We start from the raw sequence: 24,051 nt of genomic DNA on the forward strand, positions 1-24,051 counted from the left end.
TTTCCAATTTTCAATACAATTGAATTCAAGTTCTTCTCCTTTAATTTTGCAGAATCATGAAGAGATGCTTCCTTTTTAGAAGGCTCGGTGGAGTGTCTCTCAAGATACGGTTTATGTTTTTTCACACATCGGAATGCATTTTGGGGTAAAAGCAGTTTTTTGTCATCGGCAATATTCTCATCACTAATGAATTTGCTTAGATTGTCTTCAAAATGTTCGACGGGCGAGAGGACAAGTTCAAATGGTGTCAATTTATAGGGTTTTGCCATTCTCTAGAGAAAACTGTTTACAAGTCCTGCAATTATTGGCAGTAAAAGTGTGAAAAAGCAAGGGTTTTGAAAGTGTGAAAAAGCAAGGGTAAGCAAGGGTTTTGAAGTGCTTAAAACGGAAAATAAATGCCGTTGTTCGTGTAGTTTCTTCAGTGTCATAATGGCAACTAATAGCCTTTTCTACTGTTCACCGGAAGATATACTGTAATTTCGTTGTCGAAAATGTCGGTGACTACACGTAGATCCTCGGGCGTGCTCTGATTAAGATCCAGCAAAATGTAACCGTAGGGCTTGCTAGTCGCCTGAGTGTACGCTGACAACAGAAATTTTGGGGCGCCGGTGTATATATGTTTATTGAGAGTTATTAGCGAGCTAGAATCACGAACAACTCGATAGATGATATAAATGGTGCAATTCAAAGCAAGGGTTCGCATACATTTGCTCTGATGAAACAAATTGTGTAGAACCAGAGTAACGGAAATGTGCTCATGATGAGATCGGACAGTGAACAGTTGCAGCATTTCTTGTGAGAACTGTTCAATGGATTCAGCCAAATCATCAATAATCAGCCACGAGTTCGGTTCAATACTATTGAAAACATCAAGTCCTCGTATGAATTGTATTGGTATGGTTGTGGCAATAGCTTTAATTTTATCATAGGACTCTTGCCAAATACTATAGCAATAGAAGATTTTTTCGGTTTTTACATAAACATTTTATCGCAATGTTTAATAATTTTAACTAAAATTGTTTTTTTCCCCGATAGTTACGGACCACACAGAAATAATCTGAAGGGTGTTTTAAATTGATACATGCTTTTGACGACAGTTGGGTTATGACTAACTGTAAACCATGTCTGTCCAGTGAATAAGCAGTAATTTCCCCATAGATCTATCTATTCAAGAACAACAAAAACAATATTTCATGGCAGCATTTATTACAACAATATGAAAACAAATATTTGTTCAACATGAACAATGATAACACTTTATAAATAAACACTTTTTGTCCATCAATAGCAATAACACTTTTCTGTACAACACTTTTGTCCATCTACAGCTCTTATTGTCCTTTAACACTTTTTTTGTACATCAATCCTTTTCCATACAACAACTAAATACACTTGGAACATGAACTAGTACAGTTGAACATTGTAGCGAATTTAAAGGGGGATCCCCCCCCCGGACCCTGGGGCCGAAGGCGGGACCCCCCCCCCAGGAGCCGGCCGCGGGAAGGGCCGCCCACCCCCCGGGAGTCGCGATGGGAAAACAATAGTTGTCGTCACTGCTAGAGGTTAGTGGTTGGGTTAGTTGGGTCAGTGGTGGTGGTGGTTAGTTAATTTATGAGCAGGTTAATGCTTGGGTTAGTCAGATTAGGTTAATTTATCCAGACCAAGTTGATTGCGATAGTCTATGCATTCAACTCGGTCTGAAATACGGTATTGGCCGTGAGGCAGAACACTCACACCATTCTAGAGGATATAAACTTTGTCAGATATACATGACATTGCATTTTTTTCCACTCTCACAGCGTCATTTATATACTGTGAGAGAGAATTGCAAGAAGTTGTGCTCTTGGCACTAGGCTACTTTCTACACAGTCTGTACACGCTCATGTTGAAATTGCTCTTTACAAAATGTGTAGGCACCCCTTTACACGCCTTCTTTTCATCCCCACTGTGTGTTTTAACGCAATAAACTTTGGGGCCCGGGAACACCCCCTGGATATCAAATCACTCCCCGTATCTGATTTGAACAGTAATAATTGGGTGGGGGCTTGACGTTTTTCCAACTCAGGGTAGAAGAATGGATTCCAGTTGGTGAAATCCATCCGTGAGCTGGTGTGATCTCTGTTTTCTAAATCACCAAATAAATATTCGGTCCCATTTACCTTTAATAGCAGAAAACTGTATCCCCATAGTAAAGTTGAACCACCCCTTCCCGTGGCCATTGCACCTTGCACACATTGTAAAAGAACGACAACATGAGCTTTTTTGAAATTCATTGTATTGTACTGCAGCCCACTATATTCTTGTTCAACGCTATATTTTGCTTTTTCCTGTTTAGAAGAACCATGGCGGCCTTGACGCGCGTGAAGGATGTAAAGTTGGGGTTAGACATCATCTCGGCACACTCTAGTAGGTCAGCCACGATTTCGCAGCGAAATCTATTGCGAGCGCTTTCACACATTTTGCCAAACGCTGAATTTAGGATGAGCTTGTACAAGTCCTTCTCTACCTTGGAGTTAGCACTAGAACGTTTATCAACAAAAGTATCAATAAACGTTTTCAAAGATGTTCTCTTATTGAACTGCAGGACCCTATGTATTTTAGTGATCTTGAAACCATTGTTCACCATCCAGTGCAAAAGCACATGGTAAACAACGATATTCTCTTTAGGGTCAAAATCAGCAATCAGTTTTTGCTCAGAGGGAGTCCAATGCATTCCCACATCCTCAAGCAATGATTGAGTGTAGGGGCTACGCAATTCCCTGGTCACTGGTCAATTGATACAGGGAAAAACAAAATCTTTGACGGAGTCATGAAGCGCCAGAGGAATGTGTCCGTTAATTTGAAAGAACCATCCTTGTGGCCCATTGTCCTCGACGGTGGTAATGTCGGGGAACTCACATGGATTCTCAAGCCATTGATAGTTCCCACACGGCAAAGAGTAGTGAGACATTGCCGAGGGGTACAATGAGTTCATGTCCAAGAACACTGCATTTGACTTTACACCGGTGCTTTGTCTACTCGGATCAGTTGACAAGACGCAATCCCCATGAAAAATATACCCTCCTCTAATTGAACACTCTGATATAAGGTGTTGATCTACATTTATGATTAGGCCTATTTCCTCCTTACTAAATTTTAAAATCAAATAAACCACTGAATGTGGTTTGGAAAAATAGTATCTTATATCTAACCCAAACTCTGAAAAGTTTAGTCTGTGTTCTTACAGACTATATATAACAGAGTTAAAACGTCACTGGCCAAGCACAGTCTACAAAAATCCCACCCATTTTTACAGTTATCCCTAGTCCACACTTTCTTGGCAAACTCATAATCCTCGGCTGTGCATTCACTGTTGGTCAGTGAATTGTAAAAAGCTTCAATTGGAGGTAGTGTCTCCTCGCTTAAGCGAGCGCCAGAACAGTAATAGTCGTATGCGTATACACCTCTGCAGGTCAATAGGTCATACATTTAACTGTCTGGAAAGTGCTGTTTAAGCAAGGGAAAGCTATCAAAATTGTCGCTTTTCTGCACTTGAATCAATTGACTCAATACCTTGGGAAACAAACTAAAGGAATCTAAAAACCTGATTTTATTCCAGCACGTATGCCCATTATACAACACCTGCCATTTCAGTTCGAGAAGCAACAACTTCTCGGCCGATTTGGGAATAATGTTATAGGTAAATGAATTATTTACCCATGGACTGTCTACTCCCCCTCCCTCCCTGTGCATACGTGCCAGTGCTGGTCAAATGAATTTTAAGTCATAATTAGAGTTGTGAATAAAAACAGGGATAAAAAACTGTTGGCTAACATTTAAATTACACGATTGATGCGCTACCCCCCTAAAATTACTACCCCCAGATGATATTTCCTGCCACAAGTGATCATGGTCTCTGACTTTCCCCCTCCCCCTCTTTTCCCTTTAGTCCCCTTATCCCCCTCTTACAAATTCCCCCTTACAAACCCAAGCATATTTTTTGATTTTTAATCGCGAGGCGATCCTCTGCAGACAGCACCATAGGATTATGGGTATTTCTCAAACGAGAAATAGCGCCATTAGCCGTGCCAATTAGTTTAGTCAGTGCCTTGACCATGCACTCGTTCTCATCCAATGTCTCAACTATTTCTAAACAACTACATGATGTTAGAACTGTCTCTTTGCGCATGAGCATAGGACACTGCAATAGCCTGATGTTCTTTGACTCGGTTTGAATATTGGGGATCGTTCACCTCCACCAGCTTAGCTTCACAGTCTAAAGATATTTTCTTGCATTGGAGGAGGGTGTTTCGGAAATTTTTGAAACGTAGAATGGACCTATCCCCAGAAACCGTTTCCACTGTCTGGTAGCCATGCCGTCTACAGTGTCTCATATGATCCTGCTAGCTTTAATTCAGTCCAAAATCTAGAGAGGCATGTTGGACAGTAGAAACAGGCACTCTGTATGCTTACCCTCCCCCAGAACTCTACTAATGTCGGTAATCCGATTAAAATGGCCAATTGCTTTCGGTTCACTAGGTGGTGTGTACAACAACAAAACCCAGTGTCTTATCAATTCAACTCACGGGCTCCTCACCGGAAAGACCACCCCGTTCTTTTTTGAACGAACCCCATCTTCAAATTCAGTTTCAAATGGAGCCAAAGCAACACCAATATTTAAATGGGCATTAGCCCTTTCAAAAATGTCAATGGATCGAAGAGTTACTGGATGTTTCCCCTCTAAACAAGAGAAATCTACAATTGGGAAATTGGACCCGTCCTTCCCATGTACAGCCGAGTGATCTAAATTCGTCTTGGTAGCGTCATCGTGCTAGAGGCTCGAAATGCTGATATGAGGAAAGCATACCTGAAACATTTTTGATCTTTTTCAAAACAAATCTTCTGGACACCACGACAACCTACTAGATCTGGATTATATTTTAAAACTGTATCCCTGTCATGCCCACCTGTCCCCCCTCTTAAAATAAAATCTTTCTTAAATTTACAAATATTTACACTTAAATTTTCAATAAATAAAACTACAGACCCGCTCCCGTTTTCGTTATAGTTCTCGAGATGCGCTATAATTTGCCCTACCCACTCCGAAAAAGCACCCTCAAAATTTTCTAAATTCGGATAAATTACGCGCATCTCGGAATGTATATAATGATAATAAACTTCACTTTTCCCCTCATTTAAATAAAAAACCTTTAAAACAATAGAAACCCTATTTGAATCCCTACCTCCTCAAAACTGAATTTGCCTCTCCAGCGGTGCACGATTTTTATTTAAATAGGCCAGCACAATTTCTACAGGATCAAAAACAAAATTTCCTCCCAGAAGGGTCTTAAAGGGATCCCCAAAAGTTGCTGTGAAAACAACTATATTATTTAAAATTGTATTGGACAATTGAAAGTCGGGAAAAGTTGTAACCTCCTCTTCTATATCACCTCCTCCCCCAAGGTGTTCAACAATATTTGGGCTATGCTCCACTTCAGTTATTTGAAGTGGAAGTAGGTAATCAGTGGGAGGAGGGTTCCCAGTTAATTCTTTTGTAAAATCCTCTAAAATTTGTAGGGTATTTGGACTTAGCACTGGCAAGTCCCCCTCTGAACTAGGAACATTACCTTGCTCAACAGTACCAGGTTCTACATTGAAATAATTACTTAGAAAAGCATCAATATTTAAAGGTATTTCATCAGAGTTAATGACACCATGCCAGTCATTGATAGTTGATGTTTCATTGTCCTGAATGTCATGAAACTCCATTGCCCCTTCAATGAGTTCTTCCTCTTCTTCACTCGATGACGATGGTGAATAAGGGACCAATGGTCGTCCAGCCTATAAATGAAAAAATAGCTTATTTTCAAAGTGTTCAAATCACCCCTACTGTTAAAATTTGGATTATGATTTAAATTCAGCGCTTAGTAGTAGAATTTGGTTAATTCAACTTAAAGCAGTCAATTTCAAACTTACGATATTTACAATCTAAAACATCACTTTACATAGAAGGCGGCAATTTTTTCAAAAAATAGTTTATTTTCAATGTGTTCAAATCAGCCCTACTGTTTTTTTGTGGCGCTTTATCCCGCGGCGCATTCGGGCCTGCGGCGCTTCCTCGCGGTGCTTCTCTGGCCCGCAGCGCTTCCCGATCGGCTCCCATAAACCGTTTACATAATGCCCCTCAAAAGTTGAAATATTCGCTTAGACAGCATAAGTCGCTATTTCTCTCTAATGCCATACTGGTTCGGTGAACTCATGAGTTTAATTATTGTAACCCGTCGCGCGAGTGTTCCGATTTCCAAGATTGAACTTCAACAGGTAGGAAAATGTAACAATTAAATGCCGGGAACCGTTAGCTTGGTTTCCCCTCGCTGAAATCTTGACACGATTGAAAGCTATTTTAAAACATTCAGTGCAAATTAGAACGCCAATATGTGCAATAGATAAAAGGAATAATCTCTCTCTTAAAACTATGTGAAGAATAGCATTCACAGAGTTTCAAAGGTACCTAAAAATATTCGCTTATGAGATAGCGGCGAAGAGATAGGGGGAATGCATAGAAAATAGTAAAGATAGAAAAAAAGAGCGGTTTGACAAGCAAAAAAAAATTACATTTAGATATCTCTGAAGGAGGGCAGAGAAAACAATGGTTGGGGGTGAGGGGTTAATATCCCGCTGAGATACACTTTTACACAATGTTGAAAAATAGTGAAAAGAAAAAACATTGGAAGAAATAGATATGTATTTCTATAAGATAGTTTGAGGAAAAAATGCTCACATTCGCAAATCCTGGCTGCACTTGGGTCCCGGATGGTCCAGGTAACGTGTGTTCGATGGCGGACGGGGCGACGTTAATTTCTTGTGCAGCTGAGCCAGCAATGTCATATGGCTGTGCAGCCGGGACAGCGCCTGAGACCATTGAAAAAGCATGATGAGAGACAACCTCATGATCTTGCGTAGGTGGGGCTTCGGCATTGTAGTTATCCGCCCACTCTCTTTTTAACTTTCTGACAGGCTGCATTGGGGCTGCCTCACCCTCTCTTGCTCTCTTTACAGCTGGAGGGGCCGAAATACATTCTTCTTAATTTGCCTTAAAGAAGAGAAAAAAGTTAGTAAGATAAATAATTTCCCCCTTTATTTTACAGAAGGAGAATTAGTATCCACACTAACCAGAATTTTGTCTACCCCCCCCTAAATTTAGGAAAATTAACCCTCCCGAGGTTTACCCTCTCATTGAGTTAATCTTGTGATTTATTCAAGCGAAAGGTATATCAATAAAGAATATACCTTACTGCCTTTTTATTCAAATGTTATAGCTAAAATCACTAAAATTTCGAAGAGAAATGGTTAGACACTAAAGTCGAAAACAATTATCTTTTCATTTCTATTTTGTCGCTATTAAAAGTGCTAACCTCCTCCCCAACAAAAATCCTGGATTCACGCCCCCTCCCCTAAATTTAGGAAAATTAACCCATCGTAGGTCTACCCTCTCATTGAGTTAATCTTGCGATTTATTCAAGCGAAAGGCATATCAATAGAGAATATATCTTACTGCCTTTTATTCAAATGTTATAGCTAAAATCTCTAAAATGTCGAAGAAATGGTTAGACACTAAAGTCGAAAACAATTATCTTTTCATTTCTATTTTGTCACTATTAAAAGTGCTAACCCCCTCCCCCAACAAAAATCCTGGATTCACGCTCCCCTCCCCTAAATTTAGGAAAATTAACCCACCCTAGGTCTACCCTCTCATTGAGTTAATCTTGCGATTTATTCAAGCGAAAGGCATACCAATAAAGAATATATCTTACTGCCTTTTATTCAAATGTTTTAGCTAAAATCACTAAATGTCGAAGAGAAATGGTTAGACACTAAAGTCAAGAAACAAATATCTTTTCATTTCTATTTTGTCAATATTAAAAGTGCTAACCCCCTCCCCCAACAAAAATCCTGGATTCACGCTCCCCTCCTTGGAATATAGGGGAAACTTTATCGAAAGAAACCATGAATTAATCCCGTTTCACTCTTATATAGAATTCCATTGCCCTAAATATCTATCGCTATTTTCAGACAAAATTAGCTGTCCGATATTTTCAGACAAAGACAGAATTACGTAAAAGCACTAAAACCTAGATTGCCTAAAACCAGCTAATGTATACAAACAGGAAAAGGGTGACAGCTAATTATAGGCCTCGCGCTAGAGCCTTGTGTCAAAACCAGAGCGGGTTAATAACAACAGTGACGGAAGCCAGTGGTCGCTTTTAGCCAGGATATAGAACACTTAAAATTGCAAAAATTTAAAGAAATGAAAATTATTTCTATTTGCGAGAATTTTATTGTAAAAACAATGAGAGAGGGGTTAGGTTTAGGTAATAAAAAGAACACCTTTTATGTTTTCTATCGAGTATAAAGATTGTATAGTGATGTTTGTACTAGAGTGGGGGGGAGGGGATTTACCTGAATATACTGGAGGGTGACCACGGAAAATAATTTTATTTTGAAAATAAAACATGAAAACGGAACTTACACGGTAAATTGAGGTTGCCAATGCTTCAAGTTCATCAATTATGTCAGTTGTTATATCCATTGTGCCACAATAGTTTCTGATAATTTAATCACAATGCGTGTCCGTTATATACGAAATCTCAAGGGCGAAATGCACCTTCTAAGGAAGCTACAGCTTCTTAAGCCGTTTGAGACAAATGCGCTTTCTAAGAAAGCTACACCTTCTTAAGCTGTTTGAGGCCTACACCTTCTTAAGTCGTTTAGGCCCTTCTTAAACTGCTTGAGACAAATGCACTTTCTAAGGAAGCTACACCTTCTTAAGTTGTTTGAGGCCTTCTTAAGCTGCTTGAGATAAATTCAGTTTCTAAGGAAGCTACACCTTCTTAAGCTGTTTTAGGCCTTCTTAAGCTGCTTGAGACAAATGCACTTTCAAAGGGAGCTACACCTTCTTAAGCTGTTTGAGGCCTTCTTATGCTGTTTGAGACACATGCACTTTCTAAGGAAGCTATACCTTCTTAAGCTGTTTGAGGCCTTCTTAACCTGTTTGAGACAAATGCACTTTCGAAGGAAGCTACACCTTAAGCTGTCTGAGGCTTTCTTAAGCTGTTTGAGACAAATGCACTTTCTAAGGAAGCCACACCCTCTTAAGCTGTTAGAGGCCTTCTTAAGCTGTTTGAGACAAATGCTGCTTATTTTCGTTAATAAAAAATAAAAACAGCATTTATTTTCTACTGTTTTTCCTTATTCTCTTTTCTTTACATTGTTTCCATTCTTGTTTCATACTTTCTAGCTAATGTAGAGACTAATTTTCTGGTTTATCGTTATTGCACAAGTTTTTATGGTCTTCCTAGACCTCTTTCTTTCTATGAATATAGTTTTCTCCCGTTTTTTTTTTACTTTTTTCTCTAGTATCCATTAGCTCTAGACAAATCGTAATGGTTCTACTTCACCTCTTGTTTTTTAAGAATTTAATATTCTGTTTCCTTATGTTTTTTTTCCTTATATTGTTTCTTTTATTCTAGACTGTCTGGTTAATGTCCACGAGAACTGTAGAGAGCAAGTGGCTGACTGTAGCAAATTTAAAATCCCCAAGGTGAGCTTTTCTCAACCTTCTTGTGCTAATTTGTGAGTCATTTAGACGAAAATGTTCCCAGTTTCTTCTTTTCATGCAGCAAAATTTTTGTGTCTTAGGCATTTATGCTTTAATGTATCTCGTAAAATACCATGTTTCTGCCTTTGAAGCTGGATTTGGTATCTCCTGGGATATGAAATAATTAAAGCTATGGAAAAATGTGTTTAAAAGTTTAACTGTAAAATACTATTTTTTGCAACGAAATTGTATCAAGTGTGGGAAATACATTTCTCGGATTGAAGTGTATACCGTTCAATCGGGGAAACATAGTTTTGTGGCAAAAAATGGAATACTCCATTGAAAAGTTAGGGCAAATGAGGGGGAAACTGTCCCCAACAGCAGACTCGGACGGAGTGCCAAATTGAGCTGTTGTCTTTTGCTCGTATTGTGGTAGTGACGCGGGGAGGGAGTGCGAAAACGACAATGTCCTGGGTGTTAAAAACCCTAGCTACGCTTCTGGTTTCATAGATCAATTAAGAGTTCGAAAGTTGTAATTACAAAATTTTAATAGTTTGAATAGGGACTAGGGTTAGTCCCTTTTATTAAATATAGTTAAGTATTACTATTTCTGATTCTTAGTGTACACTGATTTCTTAGAATAGATACATTTAAAACTTTCAATTTAGTTTTGCTATGTTAAAATGAAACTTTTTTGCCAATGAATGAATGAATCATTTTACTGTCCCCCCCCCCCAAAAAAAAACACAATGTGTTGAAATGCAGTAATAACAAAAAAGAAAAATGAGAAAAATAAACGAACTTCTATCTCACAAAACAAAAAAAAAGTCAATAAACTATTTTGTTCTATTTTGATAAAATAATTATTTTATGTATTTTGTTCATAAACCGAAACCAACATTCTTCAACAACAACGAACGGCTGCGCTACATCAAAACTCGACTCTAGCTATTGGTTGCTTTCCCATAAAGAAGCGTTTCCTAAACTGGTTCGCAACCCACCATTGGGTCGCGAGCGAATATTGATTGGGTCGTCGTCACGAGCATTACTATTGGCAATACTCAAATGCCGTAGTGCTGAGTAGTGGAACTTATTTGTTCTAATTGAAATTAAAAAACAAAATTACAAATGTTACCAATATGAATGAAAGTCTGTTAAAGTAAGAAACACGGCTTAAATATTTTTTTATTATTTACATAAATACACCTGCAAATATTTTTTTACAAAGTTATTTCAATGTATTGCTTTTTCTTCATTTTCTTTTTTCTTTTCTTCATTTTCTTTTTTGCTTCTGATTTTTCTTCACTATAGTTTCAGTATCAAGTTCAACTTTAGGTAGTTTTAATCGCAGTGAGTTTGATATATCCAATTTATTTCTGTACTTAGTTTTAATGTAAAACAAATCCGAAAATCCGGCCTCAACAAACTCAGAAATCCTTCGATACCGACTTTGGAAGAAATTCCAAGTCTGTTTTAGAGAATATACATATACAAGGTCATATCCAGAGGGGGGGGAGCTAGGGATTTCTTACGCTTTTTTAGTTTTTTTGTGTACTCCCCCCCCCCCCCCCGAAAAATTCTTATGTAAAACACTCCCGAAAAAAATCCTGGATACGACCATGGCATGTATGCATATAAGAAATGAAAAAAAAGAAGCAAAAGGTCAACATAGCTTGGACTTGAAAAATAACTAGAATATAAAATAGGGCCAAACAATGCAAAAATGAAAGGAAATCAAAATATAATTTAAAAATAAATATAATAAAATTAAGTGTTTAGGTGAATTTTCACTATTTTTTTCACTTAAACAAGCGAAGATCCAAAATAAATAAATAAATAACAAATTTAAAAAAGACGTGGAATGGCTTCTGCCGTTGTTTCGTCAAAACTCACTGTTTTCATTTTTGTTAAACCTATATATCACTTACTACTAGCTTATATTATGCAAGTTTTATTTACAAATTCCTTATAAAAATTGAAGAAAAAAGCAAAAGGTGAACATAGCGTGGACTGGAAAATGACTAAAATATAAAAATAGAGCCAAACAACGGAGAAATAAAAAGAAATGAAAATGTAATTTAAAAACTAATATAATAAAATTAAGTGGTTAGGTGGCTTTTGATTATTTTTTTTCCTCTTTAGCAAGCAATTAAAAAAAAAATCAGAAAAAGTATTTCAGTTTCTTCTTATATAGGCGTCAAATCTCGTTAAGCTATCTCAACCGCCAAAATTATCAACTTCCATGTTGTCTGTCACCAATTCATTTTCAACGTCTGCGCTGATGACCAACGTTTCGGCTAGTCAAACTCCGTCCCTTCTACGTCGGACTTCGATGTCGAATTTCAGTTATTCCTCGAATACATTGGCCAAGAACGAGATTTGTCAGTCATCGTAAGTAACTTGTACTATATTTTGCTCCTAGCCTAGGTAACATAGGTGTAATGTACTGTGAAACATTTTCAGAGTAGAGAGGGTATAAATCGCAAAATCCACTTAAAACTGTGCTTCGGGTCAGTGGAATATATTTTAAAATTATATCATCTCCCATCTTGCATAATATCGGGTATCCATATTTTAAAGAAACTGAAAATTAAGTTAAATTCATTTGCACTCTTTTAAAATCCTAAGAATTACGGATTACGATTCTGAGAAGAATCTTGAGGATCGTGGAAATGGCTGAATTATTTTAAACTGGATTTTTTTTTTTTTTTTTTTTTTTTTTTTTTTTTTTTTTTTTTACAGCATTTCTACACGTTTTACTACACGATTTCTGAAATAGTCTGAACTTCAAGGAAATGTCAGTCGCTCTGAGGCTACACTATTTTCGAAATATCTTTTTTGAAAATCTTTTGTTAGCTTCTCGCTAAAGAAAAATGAAAATCAAAACAACTGCACCGTGGAACTGAGTTTTCTCAGGTCAAAGTGACCCCTATCATACCAGATCATGTCCGTGTTCTGAATATCAAAGAATGCCTGTTTGACTTTACTCCAAATTAAAAAAAAAGTGTTTTCTTAGCAGCCTGTATTTTGAACTACTATTTATTTACCAATAATTTTGATATTGTAATAACTAAGTCACTGCTGATCTCCAACAGATCGTGAATTGAAATACTATCATGCTAATAGGTATTTATTAACTTTAATGGATAATCTTATTATTTCCAAAAAAATGATTTATGATATTTTAATTTTTTTCAATTGAAATTACAAATTTTCGTTTTTTAAAGTTTTTGTTTCGTATTAAAAATATTCTGATTTCAGTATATATACATGTGTGGCATTTGTAAGTTGTTTAATTATGAACAAACATGGTAAGGAAAATATTTGATGATAGTTAAGTTAAAAAAGAATAGTTGAAAATAAAGATTGTTTATACTAGGTTTTGTTCCCAAAGAGTAACTTGACAGAGTGGAAACTGGCGCTAGTATTGGTAAAAAAAAAAAAATGTTATCTAGCGTTTGATGACACTTGGTATTTTTACAAGCTTTTCAATCTATATTCTGTCAGGAACTGAAATCGCACGTTTATTATTCTATTATAGACTTTAGTGAAAAAAAAGTGTTTTCTTAGCAGCCTGCATTTTGAACTATTACTTATTTACCAATAATTTTAATATTGTAATAATTAAGTCACTGTTGATCTCCGACAGATTGTGAATTGAAATAATATTATGTTAATGGATATTTATTAACTTTATTGAATAAACTTATCATTACAAAAAAAAAAAATGATTTATGATATTTTGATTTTTTTTTAATTGAAATTAAAAATTTTCCTTTTAAAGTAAAGTTTTAATTTTGCATTAAAAATATTCTGATTTCAGTATGCATACATTTGTAAGTTGTTTAATGATGAATAAACATAGGAAGGAAAATATTTGATAACAGTTAAATTAAAAAAAATAGTTGAAAATAAAGATGGTTTATACTAGGTTTGTTCGCAAAGAGTAAGAGTATCTTGAACGAGTGGAAACCGACGCTAATGTTTATAAGGTGTAGTGAGCATCACTTTAGTGATGTTCAATTAGAGAGTCGTAACTCCAATTAACGGTAATAGTTTCATGACATTGCATTGTATTGAAGTCTACAATGCAATTTAATTTTGTTTAAAAATTAAACTTTGATGGTGGGTTTGTTTGAGAGTTGTAAAAATCGGTGAAATGACCTCGTAAAAATGATCTCGCTTCTGGTTGCATTTCCATTTTTAAGAAAGTTTCTCTAATCTTATTCTCTGTTAACCTAAGCATAAGCGCTGTATTTGGTTAAAAATCAGAGTGTTTTTTCTTTTCTTTTTATGTTTTTATATATAAAAAACAAAAAAAAATGTTTTTTTAAGTACTCTGTTTTTGGTCCTCGTACTTTAAATGTTGACATCTAGAGGAGCACGGAGGCTTTCAGAAGGATACTAAATAAATCATCTTAGTACGTCATAAATGTATTATTATATCTAAATCATCTTATAGAGAGAGAGAGAGAGAGAGAGAGAGAGAGAGAGAGAGAGAGAGAGAGAGAGATTTATTTTGAAAACAAAAATAATCATAAAAACAAACAATTGCCTAATAAGGCTTCTGGCTTTTACGGCCTTCTCCAAGCAATTAGTTACAAACACGTAACATCTTAAAAAGTAAAAAAAAAAAATCATTTTCTACCCCGTAATTGGTAATAAAGATGATTTTGACAGGATTTGAATCATTGGTAAAGAACACATAATTAATAATTTATCATAGTAAAATGTAATATATGTTAAGTATTTTATTTATTAATTTGTTTTTTTAAGAAAGCTGACTCGTCTTTAATTCGATACTTGCCATCATTCCAAGCAATATTGTGTTAGTGGTACCTTATTTTTACGCTAGCCTTTTAAAAAACACAAAAGCTTTTAATATTCGGAACAGTAAAATCATTTTATTACGTCATAATTGTATGATTACATCTAAAACGTCTTATTGTAAATCATCTTAAAAGTAAAGATAAAGTTTTTATGATTTTTTTTTAAAGAAAGTTAGCTTATCTTCATTGAGACTTTGCTGTAGTTCAAGTAATATGTTATGTTAGACTTGTATAATATACGGAAACCAAATATACGCACTAATTTAACAAAAAAATTAAATTTGAGGACGAAATCGTTTTTGTGGAAACCTACGGTGTAATTTAATTTGACTTGAAAAGCAAAATTTTATGGTGGATTCATGTTTGGTAAACTTGTTGTTGGCATCGTTTTCAGAGTTGTGAAAATGACCTCACTTTTGACTCCACTCTAATTCTAAGAAATCTTCTCTAATCCGATTCTCTGCTGTCCTAAAAGTGTTGCTTTTATTGAAAATTTGGAAGTTTTCTCTTTGTCATGAGTGTTCTATTACTAGTGCCTTTATTTTCACGGTGGCCTCTTGAAAAACACTAAGGCTATCAGAATTTGGAACAATAAAATCATCTCATTACATCATAATTGTATAATTACATCTCAATCGCTTTATTATAAATTACCTTAAATTTAAAAAGTTTTAAGTTTTATTTGGAAAAAAGTTAGCTCATCCTGAGTTTGAGATTTTGCTTAAATCAAAGTAACGGTTATATTTTCATAATATATAAAAATATACTATGCAATTTCATTTATTAAAAAAAAAATTGATTTTGGAATTGTTTGGTGGAAGCCTTTGATGTTATTTAATTTTTATTAATGAATAAGATTTGATCGAGATCAGTTATCCACTATAAAGTTTAATTAAATATTAATTAGTTTAATTCAAAAAAAAAACTTGTTGGGTGAATCTTTTAAAAAGTTGTAAAATAACCTCCCTTCCGCTGCTATTTCTGATTCTTAGAAATTGTCTCTAATGCTATTATCTGTTATTCTAAAAGTTTCGTTTTTATTGAAAATTTGGAAGTTTTTTCTTTATCATGAGTGTTTTGTTACTAATGCCTTTGTTTCTACGCTTGCCTCTTGAAAAATAGTAAGGATATCACATCTTTAACGATAGAACCATATTATTTAGTCGTTATTATATTATTACATCTAAATCGTCTTATTATAAATTATCTTGAATTTAAAAAGTTTTAAGCTTTTTTGAAAGAAAGTTAGTTCATCGTCAGTGTGAGATTTTGCTTAAATCATAGTAATGTGTTATACTTTCATAATATGAAAACATACTATGTAATTTAATTTTATTTAAAAAAATGATTCTGGAATTGTGTGGTGGAAGCCTCTGATGCTATTTAGTTTTAATTTGGAAATAAGATTTGTTGGTGAGATCAGTTAAGGTAACCCACTATAAAATTCAATTTATTAAAAAAAAAAATTATTGGTTTAATCGTTTTGATGGTTGTAAAATGGCCTCCCCTGAATGGTTGTAAAATGGCCTCATTTCCTGTTCAAGAAATTTCCTCTAATGCTCTGTTATTCTGAAAGTGTTGTTTTTGTCGAAAAATGTGAGTAGTTTTTTTTTTTTATTATGAGTATTCTGTTAGTTGCCCTCTTACTTTTACGCTGACCTCTAGAGGAGCACGAAGGCTATCAGGATTCTACCAATGGAAAAGGGTTGCCACAAAAATGGGAGTGAAGTAAGTTGCATGATAGATGTCACTGCGATACACGCATGATTTTCTCGTTTTGACTGTTACCTAACAGTTCATGAAGCTGGATGTCAGCATGTCTTATGTTTTGTTTTGTTCCTAGAGTGTGTTTCAGAAGATAGTTATCATTAATGGTAATTATCATCGTTAAATTTATAACCTCTATAATAATTAATCATTGTAATAGTTAATCATCATGATAATTAGTTATTTGTTATTATTTTCGTTCCAAAAGTCCAGATAACAAAAAATATTATCTTCATCTGAAAATGGCTTATAACTAAAAATTCAACCATTTATATGTTCATAATAAGCCAAAGTTGTTAACGTTTTAATTTTGTTTGCTTATTTTGGCTTTAGCGGGAGCTGCAACCTAGTAAAGGACGAAAGGCCCATGGTGGCAAAAAAATCGTCTGAAACGTCGAAAATGGTGTCGGACGAAACAAAAAGCACACCTTTGGAATCACCTTGGCCGAAAACCTCTATTTCGGAACTGAAAGTCCCTGGGCTTGAACAACAAGGAAAAACGCTTGCCTTGAACAAGAATAAAAATCACTTTTTTGTATGGGAATCACAATCAATGGCCTCTTTTTTTATCCGCTGGTAGCGTGGCACTGGAACATCATAGAGAGCTGTTTAAGGGCTCGTTCTAAAGGAAATTGCTACATCTACTCCTTTCTGTGATTAACAGAGTATAATATTCAAAATGAATAAATTTTTGGCTGCATCTTCTATAAATATATAAAATAAATATATATAAAATATAATATAAAATATATATATATATATAAAATATAAAACATATAAAGTAAATATATAAATATGTAAAGAGAAACTGCATCTTCGTATACAAGATGATGAATGAAGTCTTTATTGTAGGTTACAACCATATCAAACAGTTCGTGGTAACGAACTGTAAGTAACGAGCGACCCGGCTCAATGGTAACCGAAACTCTAAAAAACGGAATTTTGGTACCAATAGATACATCAAAAGAATCAAATTTTAATTCTGATTTCCAGTATATAAGTTCCATCAAATTTCATCTTATCCATCAAAAGTTACGAGCCTGAGAAAATTTGGCTGATTATCGAAAAAGGGGAAAGACCCCCTAAAAGTTATAGAATCTTAATGAAATTCACACCATCATATTCAGCGTATCAGAGAACCCTACTGTAGAGGTTTCAAGCTCCTGTCTACAAAAATGTGGAATTTTGCATTTTTTGCCAGAATAAAGATCACGGATGCGTGTTTATTTGTTTGTTTGTTTTTTTTTTGTTTTTTTTCCCAGGGGTAATCGTATTGACCCAGTGGTCCTAGAATATCTTAGAAGGGCTTCTTGGAACGGAAATTAAAAGTTCTAGTGCCCTTTTAAATGAAAAAAAATGGAGGGCAGCTAGGCCCCCTCCCACACTCATGTTTTCTCAAAGTCACCCAATCAAAATTTTGAAATTGCCATTTTGTTCAGCATAGTCGAAAATCTAATAACTATGTCTTTGACGATGACTTAATCCCCCACAGTTCACAGGGGAAGGGCTGCAAGTCATGAACTTTGCCCATTGCTTACGTATTGTATTGGTTATTGGGAAGTATACAGACATTTCAGGAAGAATTTTTTTCTGGTGGGGGGAGGGCTGGAGGAGGGGGTTACTCGGGAGAATCTTTCCGTGGAGTATGTTTCTTTGGGGTAAGGGACATTTCTATGAAGGGGGCGCCGGATATCCAAGCATTATTTAAAAAACGATCAGAAATTAAATTAAAAAAAAAAAGTTTTTTCAACTGAAAGTAAAAAGCAACATTAGAACTTAAAACGAACAGAAATTATTACGTATATGAGGGGGTTCTTCCCCAAGTCAATACCTCGCTCTTTACGCTACAATTTTTTTTATTGCTTTCAAAAGAACTATCTATTCTAATGAAAAGGCCTTTGTGATTCCGGGTTGTGTGAATTAATTTTTTTTTAACTTTTAACGTAAAGAGCGTGGTATTGACTAAGGGGAGAACCCCCTCATATACGTAATATCATATACGTAATAAAAAAAAACAATAAAAAAAACTAGCGATACGGCTCAATAGTAATCGAAACTTTTAAAAACGGAACTTTGATGTCAATAAAAGTATCAAAAGAATGGGCTTATAATGCTGATTATAAATATATGAATTTTATTAAGTTTAGTATTACTCATCAAAGGCTACGAGCCTGAGAAAATTTACCTGATTTTTTAAAGAGGGAGAAACATCCCCTAAAAGTGAAAGAATTTTAATGAAAATCACACCGTCAGATTCAGCGTATCAGAAAACCCTATAACATAGGTTTCAAGCTCGTATCTGCAAAAATCTGCAACTTTGTATTTTTTGCCAGAAGAAAAATATACGAATATAGAAGTTCGTTACGTAAGTTAATTCGTAAATTATGTCAGAACCAAATTTAGAGAAAGCCATTTAGCAAAAGAAAAGTAAAATTTTTATGCAAATTTTGTTTTACTTATTCAATGACGGTGAGCCAAAATAAAAGCTGCATTAACTAAAAAAAGATCAGAAATTAAATAAAAAAAACAAGTTTTTTTTTAACTGAAGGTAAGGAGCGACATTAAAACTTAAAACGAACAGAGATAATTCCGCATATGAAAGGGGCTGTCCGCTCCTCAACGCCTCGTTCTTTACGCTAAAGTTCGATTCCGTCTCACAACTTTATTTTTTAAAACAATAAAAAACTTTAGCGTAAAGAGCGAGGCGTTGAGGAGGGGACAGCCCCTTTCATATACGGAATAATTTCTGTTCGTTTTAAGTTTTAATGTCGCTCCTTACTTTCAGTTTAAAAAACTTGTTTTTTTTATTTAATAATACTAAGAACGAACTTTTTTTGTGACTGTATTTTAGAATATAATTTTTTGGAAGTCAATTATAATTGATTTCTGGAATGAGCCCCTAGTGGTCACATGTATAAATTTTGACATATTTGTATTTTAGGAACACTAATGAATCAAACCATTTGGTTTTTTTAATCCTCATGGCAACATGGGGGCTATTCTTATCCGCATACAATATTTCTTGTGCAAATCCGCGGATTGTTGAGGCTCGAAAGGACCTAAATTTGCCAATCAGCAAAAAAAGGAAAGCTATTGGAAAAAGATGGGTTGTCCTTTATTACTTAAAAAACGGAAACAGTAAAAAGGCTCTTCAAAAAAAAAAAAAAAAAAAAGGTTTTGGTTTTCGACTCTGCTAAACTTCTTAACAGTTCAGGAAATTAGATGTTAGCATGTCTTTTTCCTTCCTTTTGTTTCTACAGTGGGTTTCACAAGACAATTATCATTATTTATCATCAAATTTATTTGTTATTATTTTTAACAACATACCATATTCTTAGATTAACAGAAATTCTTAGTGTTATAAGAACAAAAACAGCTTCAATGCTAACACTTACTTATTATGAACATGTAAATGGTAGAATTGTTAGTTTCTAACCCTTTTAGGATGAAGTAATAACAATTTATTAAATATAATTAATAATAACTGGTATATGAGATTTTGGCGATCCAAGTGCCCTAAATTTGTCTATCAACAAAAAAAAAATGGAGAGCAACAGAGAAAGAAATTGGCTATCCATTTTGCTAGCCTAAACGTAAATGGAAAAAAATCTTCAAAAAAAAGAGAAGTTAATAGAAAAGTTCGGCCAAACTTGTGACAATTTTTGAACAGTTCAGGACAGGACGTCAGTGTCTTTTCCCTTTCTTGTGTTTATTTGTTGCATTTACAACTTACAGTTTGGGGGTATCTCTGTTCTAGAATCATTAGTCATAGCGATTTTTTTTCCTAATTGCAGTAAAATTATGGAATTTGTTGCGATACGTAAGTGATGATTCTTGGGCGAGTTATGAGATTGTTGGGGGATCCAAGGGCCCTAAACTTGGTAACCAGCAAAAAAATTGGAGAGTTATAGGAAATATTTTGGCTATTCTTTTTGTTAGAAGAGGCTGTTGGGTCAAACTTGTGAAAGTTTTTTTTACAGTTCAGGAACTGGATTTCAGCATGTCTTATCTCTTCTTGTGCTTTATTTCTAGCATTCTGAATTTCAGTCTCGGATTTCCGCTCTTTTAGAAAAAGGAATCATATCTTTTTTTTCCCTAATGACAGTGAAATTAAAGATGTTACTGGAATGCCCATAGAAGGATTTTTGTGCAAATTTACCCCTCTCCCCCACCATAGAGTTTGAAAATACTTGTTTTATAGTGTTTTCACTGAAAAACGCCTGTTTTGTGTTTTATTCGAAAATATCAAAAAACGGAATTGCCCCCTCCCCTTGAACTTAAAAAAAAACATTTGCCCCCTTCCTTATATTTTCGTGAATTGACGCCACTGTACGTTAGGCATAAAATAGATGGGTCTTTTCCGTTTTGAGCTATTGTTCTTGTTTTACGATCGCCTTCTAAAGCCAGGTTTCATTTCCTTTTTCTAATATTTCAGTAAAGTCATCAGCGAAGAGAAGTATAATGAAGCTCCTGCTAGCAATGTAGATGAAACGTCCTCTGTTAAGTGAGTATCGTATGTTATATAGTATTTATGTTTTACTATGCAAGTATAGTATGTATGTAAGGATGTAATATGTAAGTATATGCATTATAGTATGTATGTTAGGCTATATTATGTAAGTATATTATTTATGGAAGTATATACCATGTAAGTACAGTATGTTATAATAAGCTTTGGCATAGTATGTAATATAATATAGTATATAATATGTTATTCAAGAGAATATTTCTTCCCTGTCTTAAATTATTAATATTTTTTTTCACTTAAATGACCGAATTCTTTTTTAAATGGAGACATCAACGAGCGTGCTTTTAGCTGCCTCGTTAGGGACCTTTTTATTATTTTTTTTTATTATTTATTTGTAATTCGTTGTAGTCAAGTTGGGGAGATTTATCTGCAAGAAGTGTATTTGAAAATTGAAATGAAAGATTATTTTCCTATTAAAAAAAATGTCGAAATGACAGAAAGGAACATTTCAACCTACTCTTGAACTAGTCAACATTTTCTGCTAGCCGGCAGAAAATGCCGGCAGTCGCTCGGGCAGAGAGTTCCACATCTGTGGTCTCACGAAATATGCTCGTTGATTACTCTGAGCCTCAAACACTGTCCCGAAGAATTCCTACTTTTATAACAACAGTAAAATAAGTGGACCTATATATATCCCTTAAGCTTTAAGGTAAATATCAATTCAAACATTGATAAGCTGAAATACCTAGTGAATATTCTCTTAAATTGACTTATTAGGTCATTTAGTCTGAAATTAAGGTGCTGAAACATGCTCGTGTTTGTCTTAGGTAAGCTCTATATTTATAATATAATGTAGTACCGGGGACCCGGTGGCTTCGCCGCCGGGCCCCGGCACTGGCCACGCGGCAGGTTTCTATATATATGGATTCTCACTATCGCTTGTCTTCTAAACGCAGACAATCTGAGCCTTTTCTTGATGACATGACGTCCAAATGAACCTTAAATTAATAGCAGTACCTTTGTAAAATTAGTTTTTTTTTTATTGGACCTTTAACTTTTGCCTCGGCTTGTCTTCTGTCATTATGAAAGGCCTTTCATAATGAATCTTTGTTTCTTTTCAGGATCAGTATAATTTTGAATTTTTTTAAAGGAGCGTACAATTACCGCAACATAGAAAAAAAATTAGTGTTTTTAGTGTGTTGCCGAATTATGTTAACGGACAGGCTGAGATACCAGAAATTACCAGAGTATTACAAATACTAGTACAAAACCGTCACAGTGTCAAGCCATATAAGGCTAAACATTGGAAAATCCACTTCCTTCATCCTATCCTGTTTAAAGCTGCACATTTGATCTGAGCCACTTTCTCATGCCCCAATCTCGAGTTTCGATTTTCGAATTTTTCGAATTTTTTACGAAGGTATGCTAGGCATTGATGACCTTACCAATGTCAAAATTCCAAACCCAGTCATCATCGAAACTATCATTTTAAATTTTGACACGTTTTGATTCTCGCTGTTCCAGTTGATTTTCATTGATTCGCTCACATGTTCAGTTTCGCATGTCTTCTAACTGCGTTTTTGCTTTTGATTTTCATTTTTGACTTACTCACATGCTCGTTGTCGTCTGTGATTTAAATACGTGTGTCTTTGCTCTTCATTTTCATTTTTGACAAGCCGCCGCTGTTCTTCTAGCTGCGTGTGTATTTGCGCTTGATTTTCATTTTTGACTCGCTCGCATGCTTGGTGTCGCATGCCTTCTAACCACGTGTGTCTTTGTTTATCGTTTTCATTTTTAATACGTCGCTGGTCTTCTTCTAACCGTGTGTGTATTTTGGCTTGGTTTCCAGTTCTGACTAGCTCACACGCTCGGTGTCACATATCTTCTAACCGCGTGTGTCTTTGCTTTTCGTTTTCATTTTTGACATGCCGCCAGTTGTCTTCTAACCGCGTGTGTCTTTGCTCTTCATTTTCATCTTTGACTTGCTCATTTGCTCAGTATATCTTCTAACCTCGTGTGTCTTTGCTCTATATTTTCATCTTTTACACGGTCTAATTCTTTTCTTATATCTTCTAACCGCCCGTGTCTTTGCTCTTCACTTTCATTTTTGATACGTTTTTGGATTTTGATTACTTCTGACATTTTAACAATGGCCTTTGTTTCAGCTGCCTGTATTGGTGTTGTCATAACTGATGGACCAGGTTGTCGATTTTCACTTCTAATCACGTTTGATAGTTCAGGTGTTGGTTCCAAAGTATCATCATTTATAGTAACTACAACTTTTGGGCCTTCCAACAGACATTATATTATATAAATAACTGATGCGTTGGAAACTTAACAATCTTATTTATGCTATGGCTGACATCATATAAGAAAATGCTTATATGATGTCATAAGAAATACCTATATTATATACTAACATAGTACATGACGCCATTTCTAAAAGCCAAAATTAAGGCCGTTAACGAATTTCCTCAGATTTCTTACCTATGTAGATCGTTCTTTTATACGAGAATATTCCAAGATCATTTTTCCTGAAAAAATATGGAGCCGTTTTTGAGGACAAATACATAAATCTATAAATACTTATACAATTATTACTTGTTTACAAAGATAGTATACAATAAGGTAATGTTGGAAATAATTTTCTCTTTTCATATCTCCATTTATATTAACATATTTTATAAATTCATCTTTTGTATTTATATTTTTATGTTTCATATCTTTATGTTATATATTTTGCTTTTTATTGTGAAAATATTTTTGATTTTTTTTTGTTTTTGATTTTATATGTTATATCTTGTATAAATTTGACATTGCAAATGCAATCCAGGGATGAAAATCTACTATAGAAATCATTCTGACTTTCCTGCCGATTTTAAAAAATTGTCATATATGACCTTTTTTTGGACACACTCAGGGGGTAATCATTTTTCCGGACTCTCAGTTAGGGATGACATTCGTTTTTTTTTTTTTTTTTTTTTTTTTTTTTTTTTTTTTTTATCATAGACCCTAACTTTTAACGAGTGTGTTTTTTGTGCGTTATCGTGTCATATTAGCAAAAACTTGGAACTCTATAAGACCCCCAAAAACTGCTATTTTAAGAGATTTCCATGCGTCTTTAGTTTTTTTGGCTAGAAAACGCCTTGCATATAGAACTTAGAAGAGAAAATAATAAAAAAAAGCCCCCCCCCTCCCATATAATCAGTCATTTACATTCTGCCCACGCAAATGCGATATTATCCCAGGTTTCTATATACAACTTTGTATAGGAATAGTAGAGAGAGAGAGAGAGAGGGGCACACAGGGAGAAATAGGTCGAGAGAAGAGGTAGAGAGAGACATAAAAATGAGAAGAAAGTGTGAGAGAGGAAGGATGGGAGGGAGGGAGTAGTTGATATACAGAGCGAT

General features: G+C 34.8%; 1 protein-coding gene across 1 annotated transcript in view; it reads left to right on the forward strand.

Moving 5' to 3' along the window:
• cyst (rho guanine nucleotide exchange factor 18 cysts) overlaps positions 1–24,051 on the forward strand; it is a 402,635-nt gene that overhangs the window by 281,948 nt on the left and 96,636 nt on the right. The window contains exons 9-11 of the mRNA XM_089102646.1: positions 9,510–9,580; positions 11,772–11,968; positions 20,609–20,677. Coding sequence (XP_088958772.1) covers positions 9,510–9,580; positions 11,772–11,968; positions 20,609–20,677 — 337 coding nt within the window. The remainder of the gene's footprint in view (positions 1–9,509; positions 9,581–11,771; positions 11,969–20,608; positions 20,678–24,051) is intronic.

This window comes from Artemia sp. Qi Xiang Cuo, chromosome 16 (assembly GCF_049724085.1).
Source record: "Artemia sp. Qi Xiang Cuo chromosome 16, ASM4972408v1, whole genome shotgun sequence".
Taxonomy (NCBI): Eukaryota; Metazoa; Arthropoda; class Branchiopoda; order Anostraca; family Artemiidae; genus Artemia; species Artemia sp. Qi Xiang Cuo.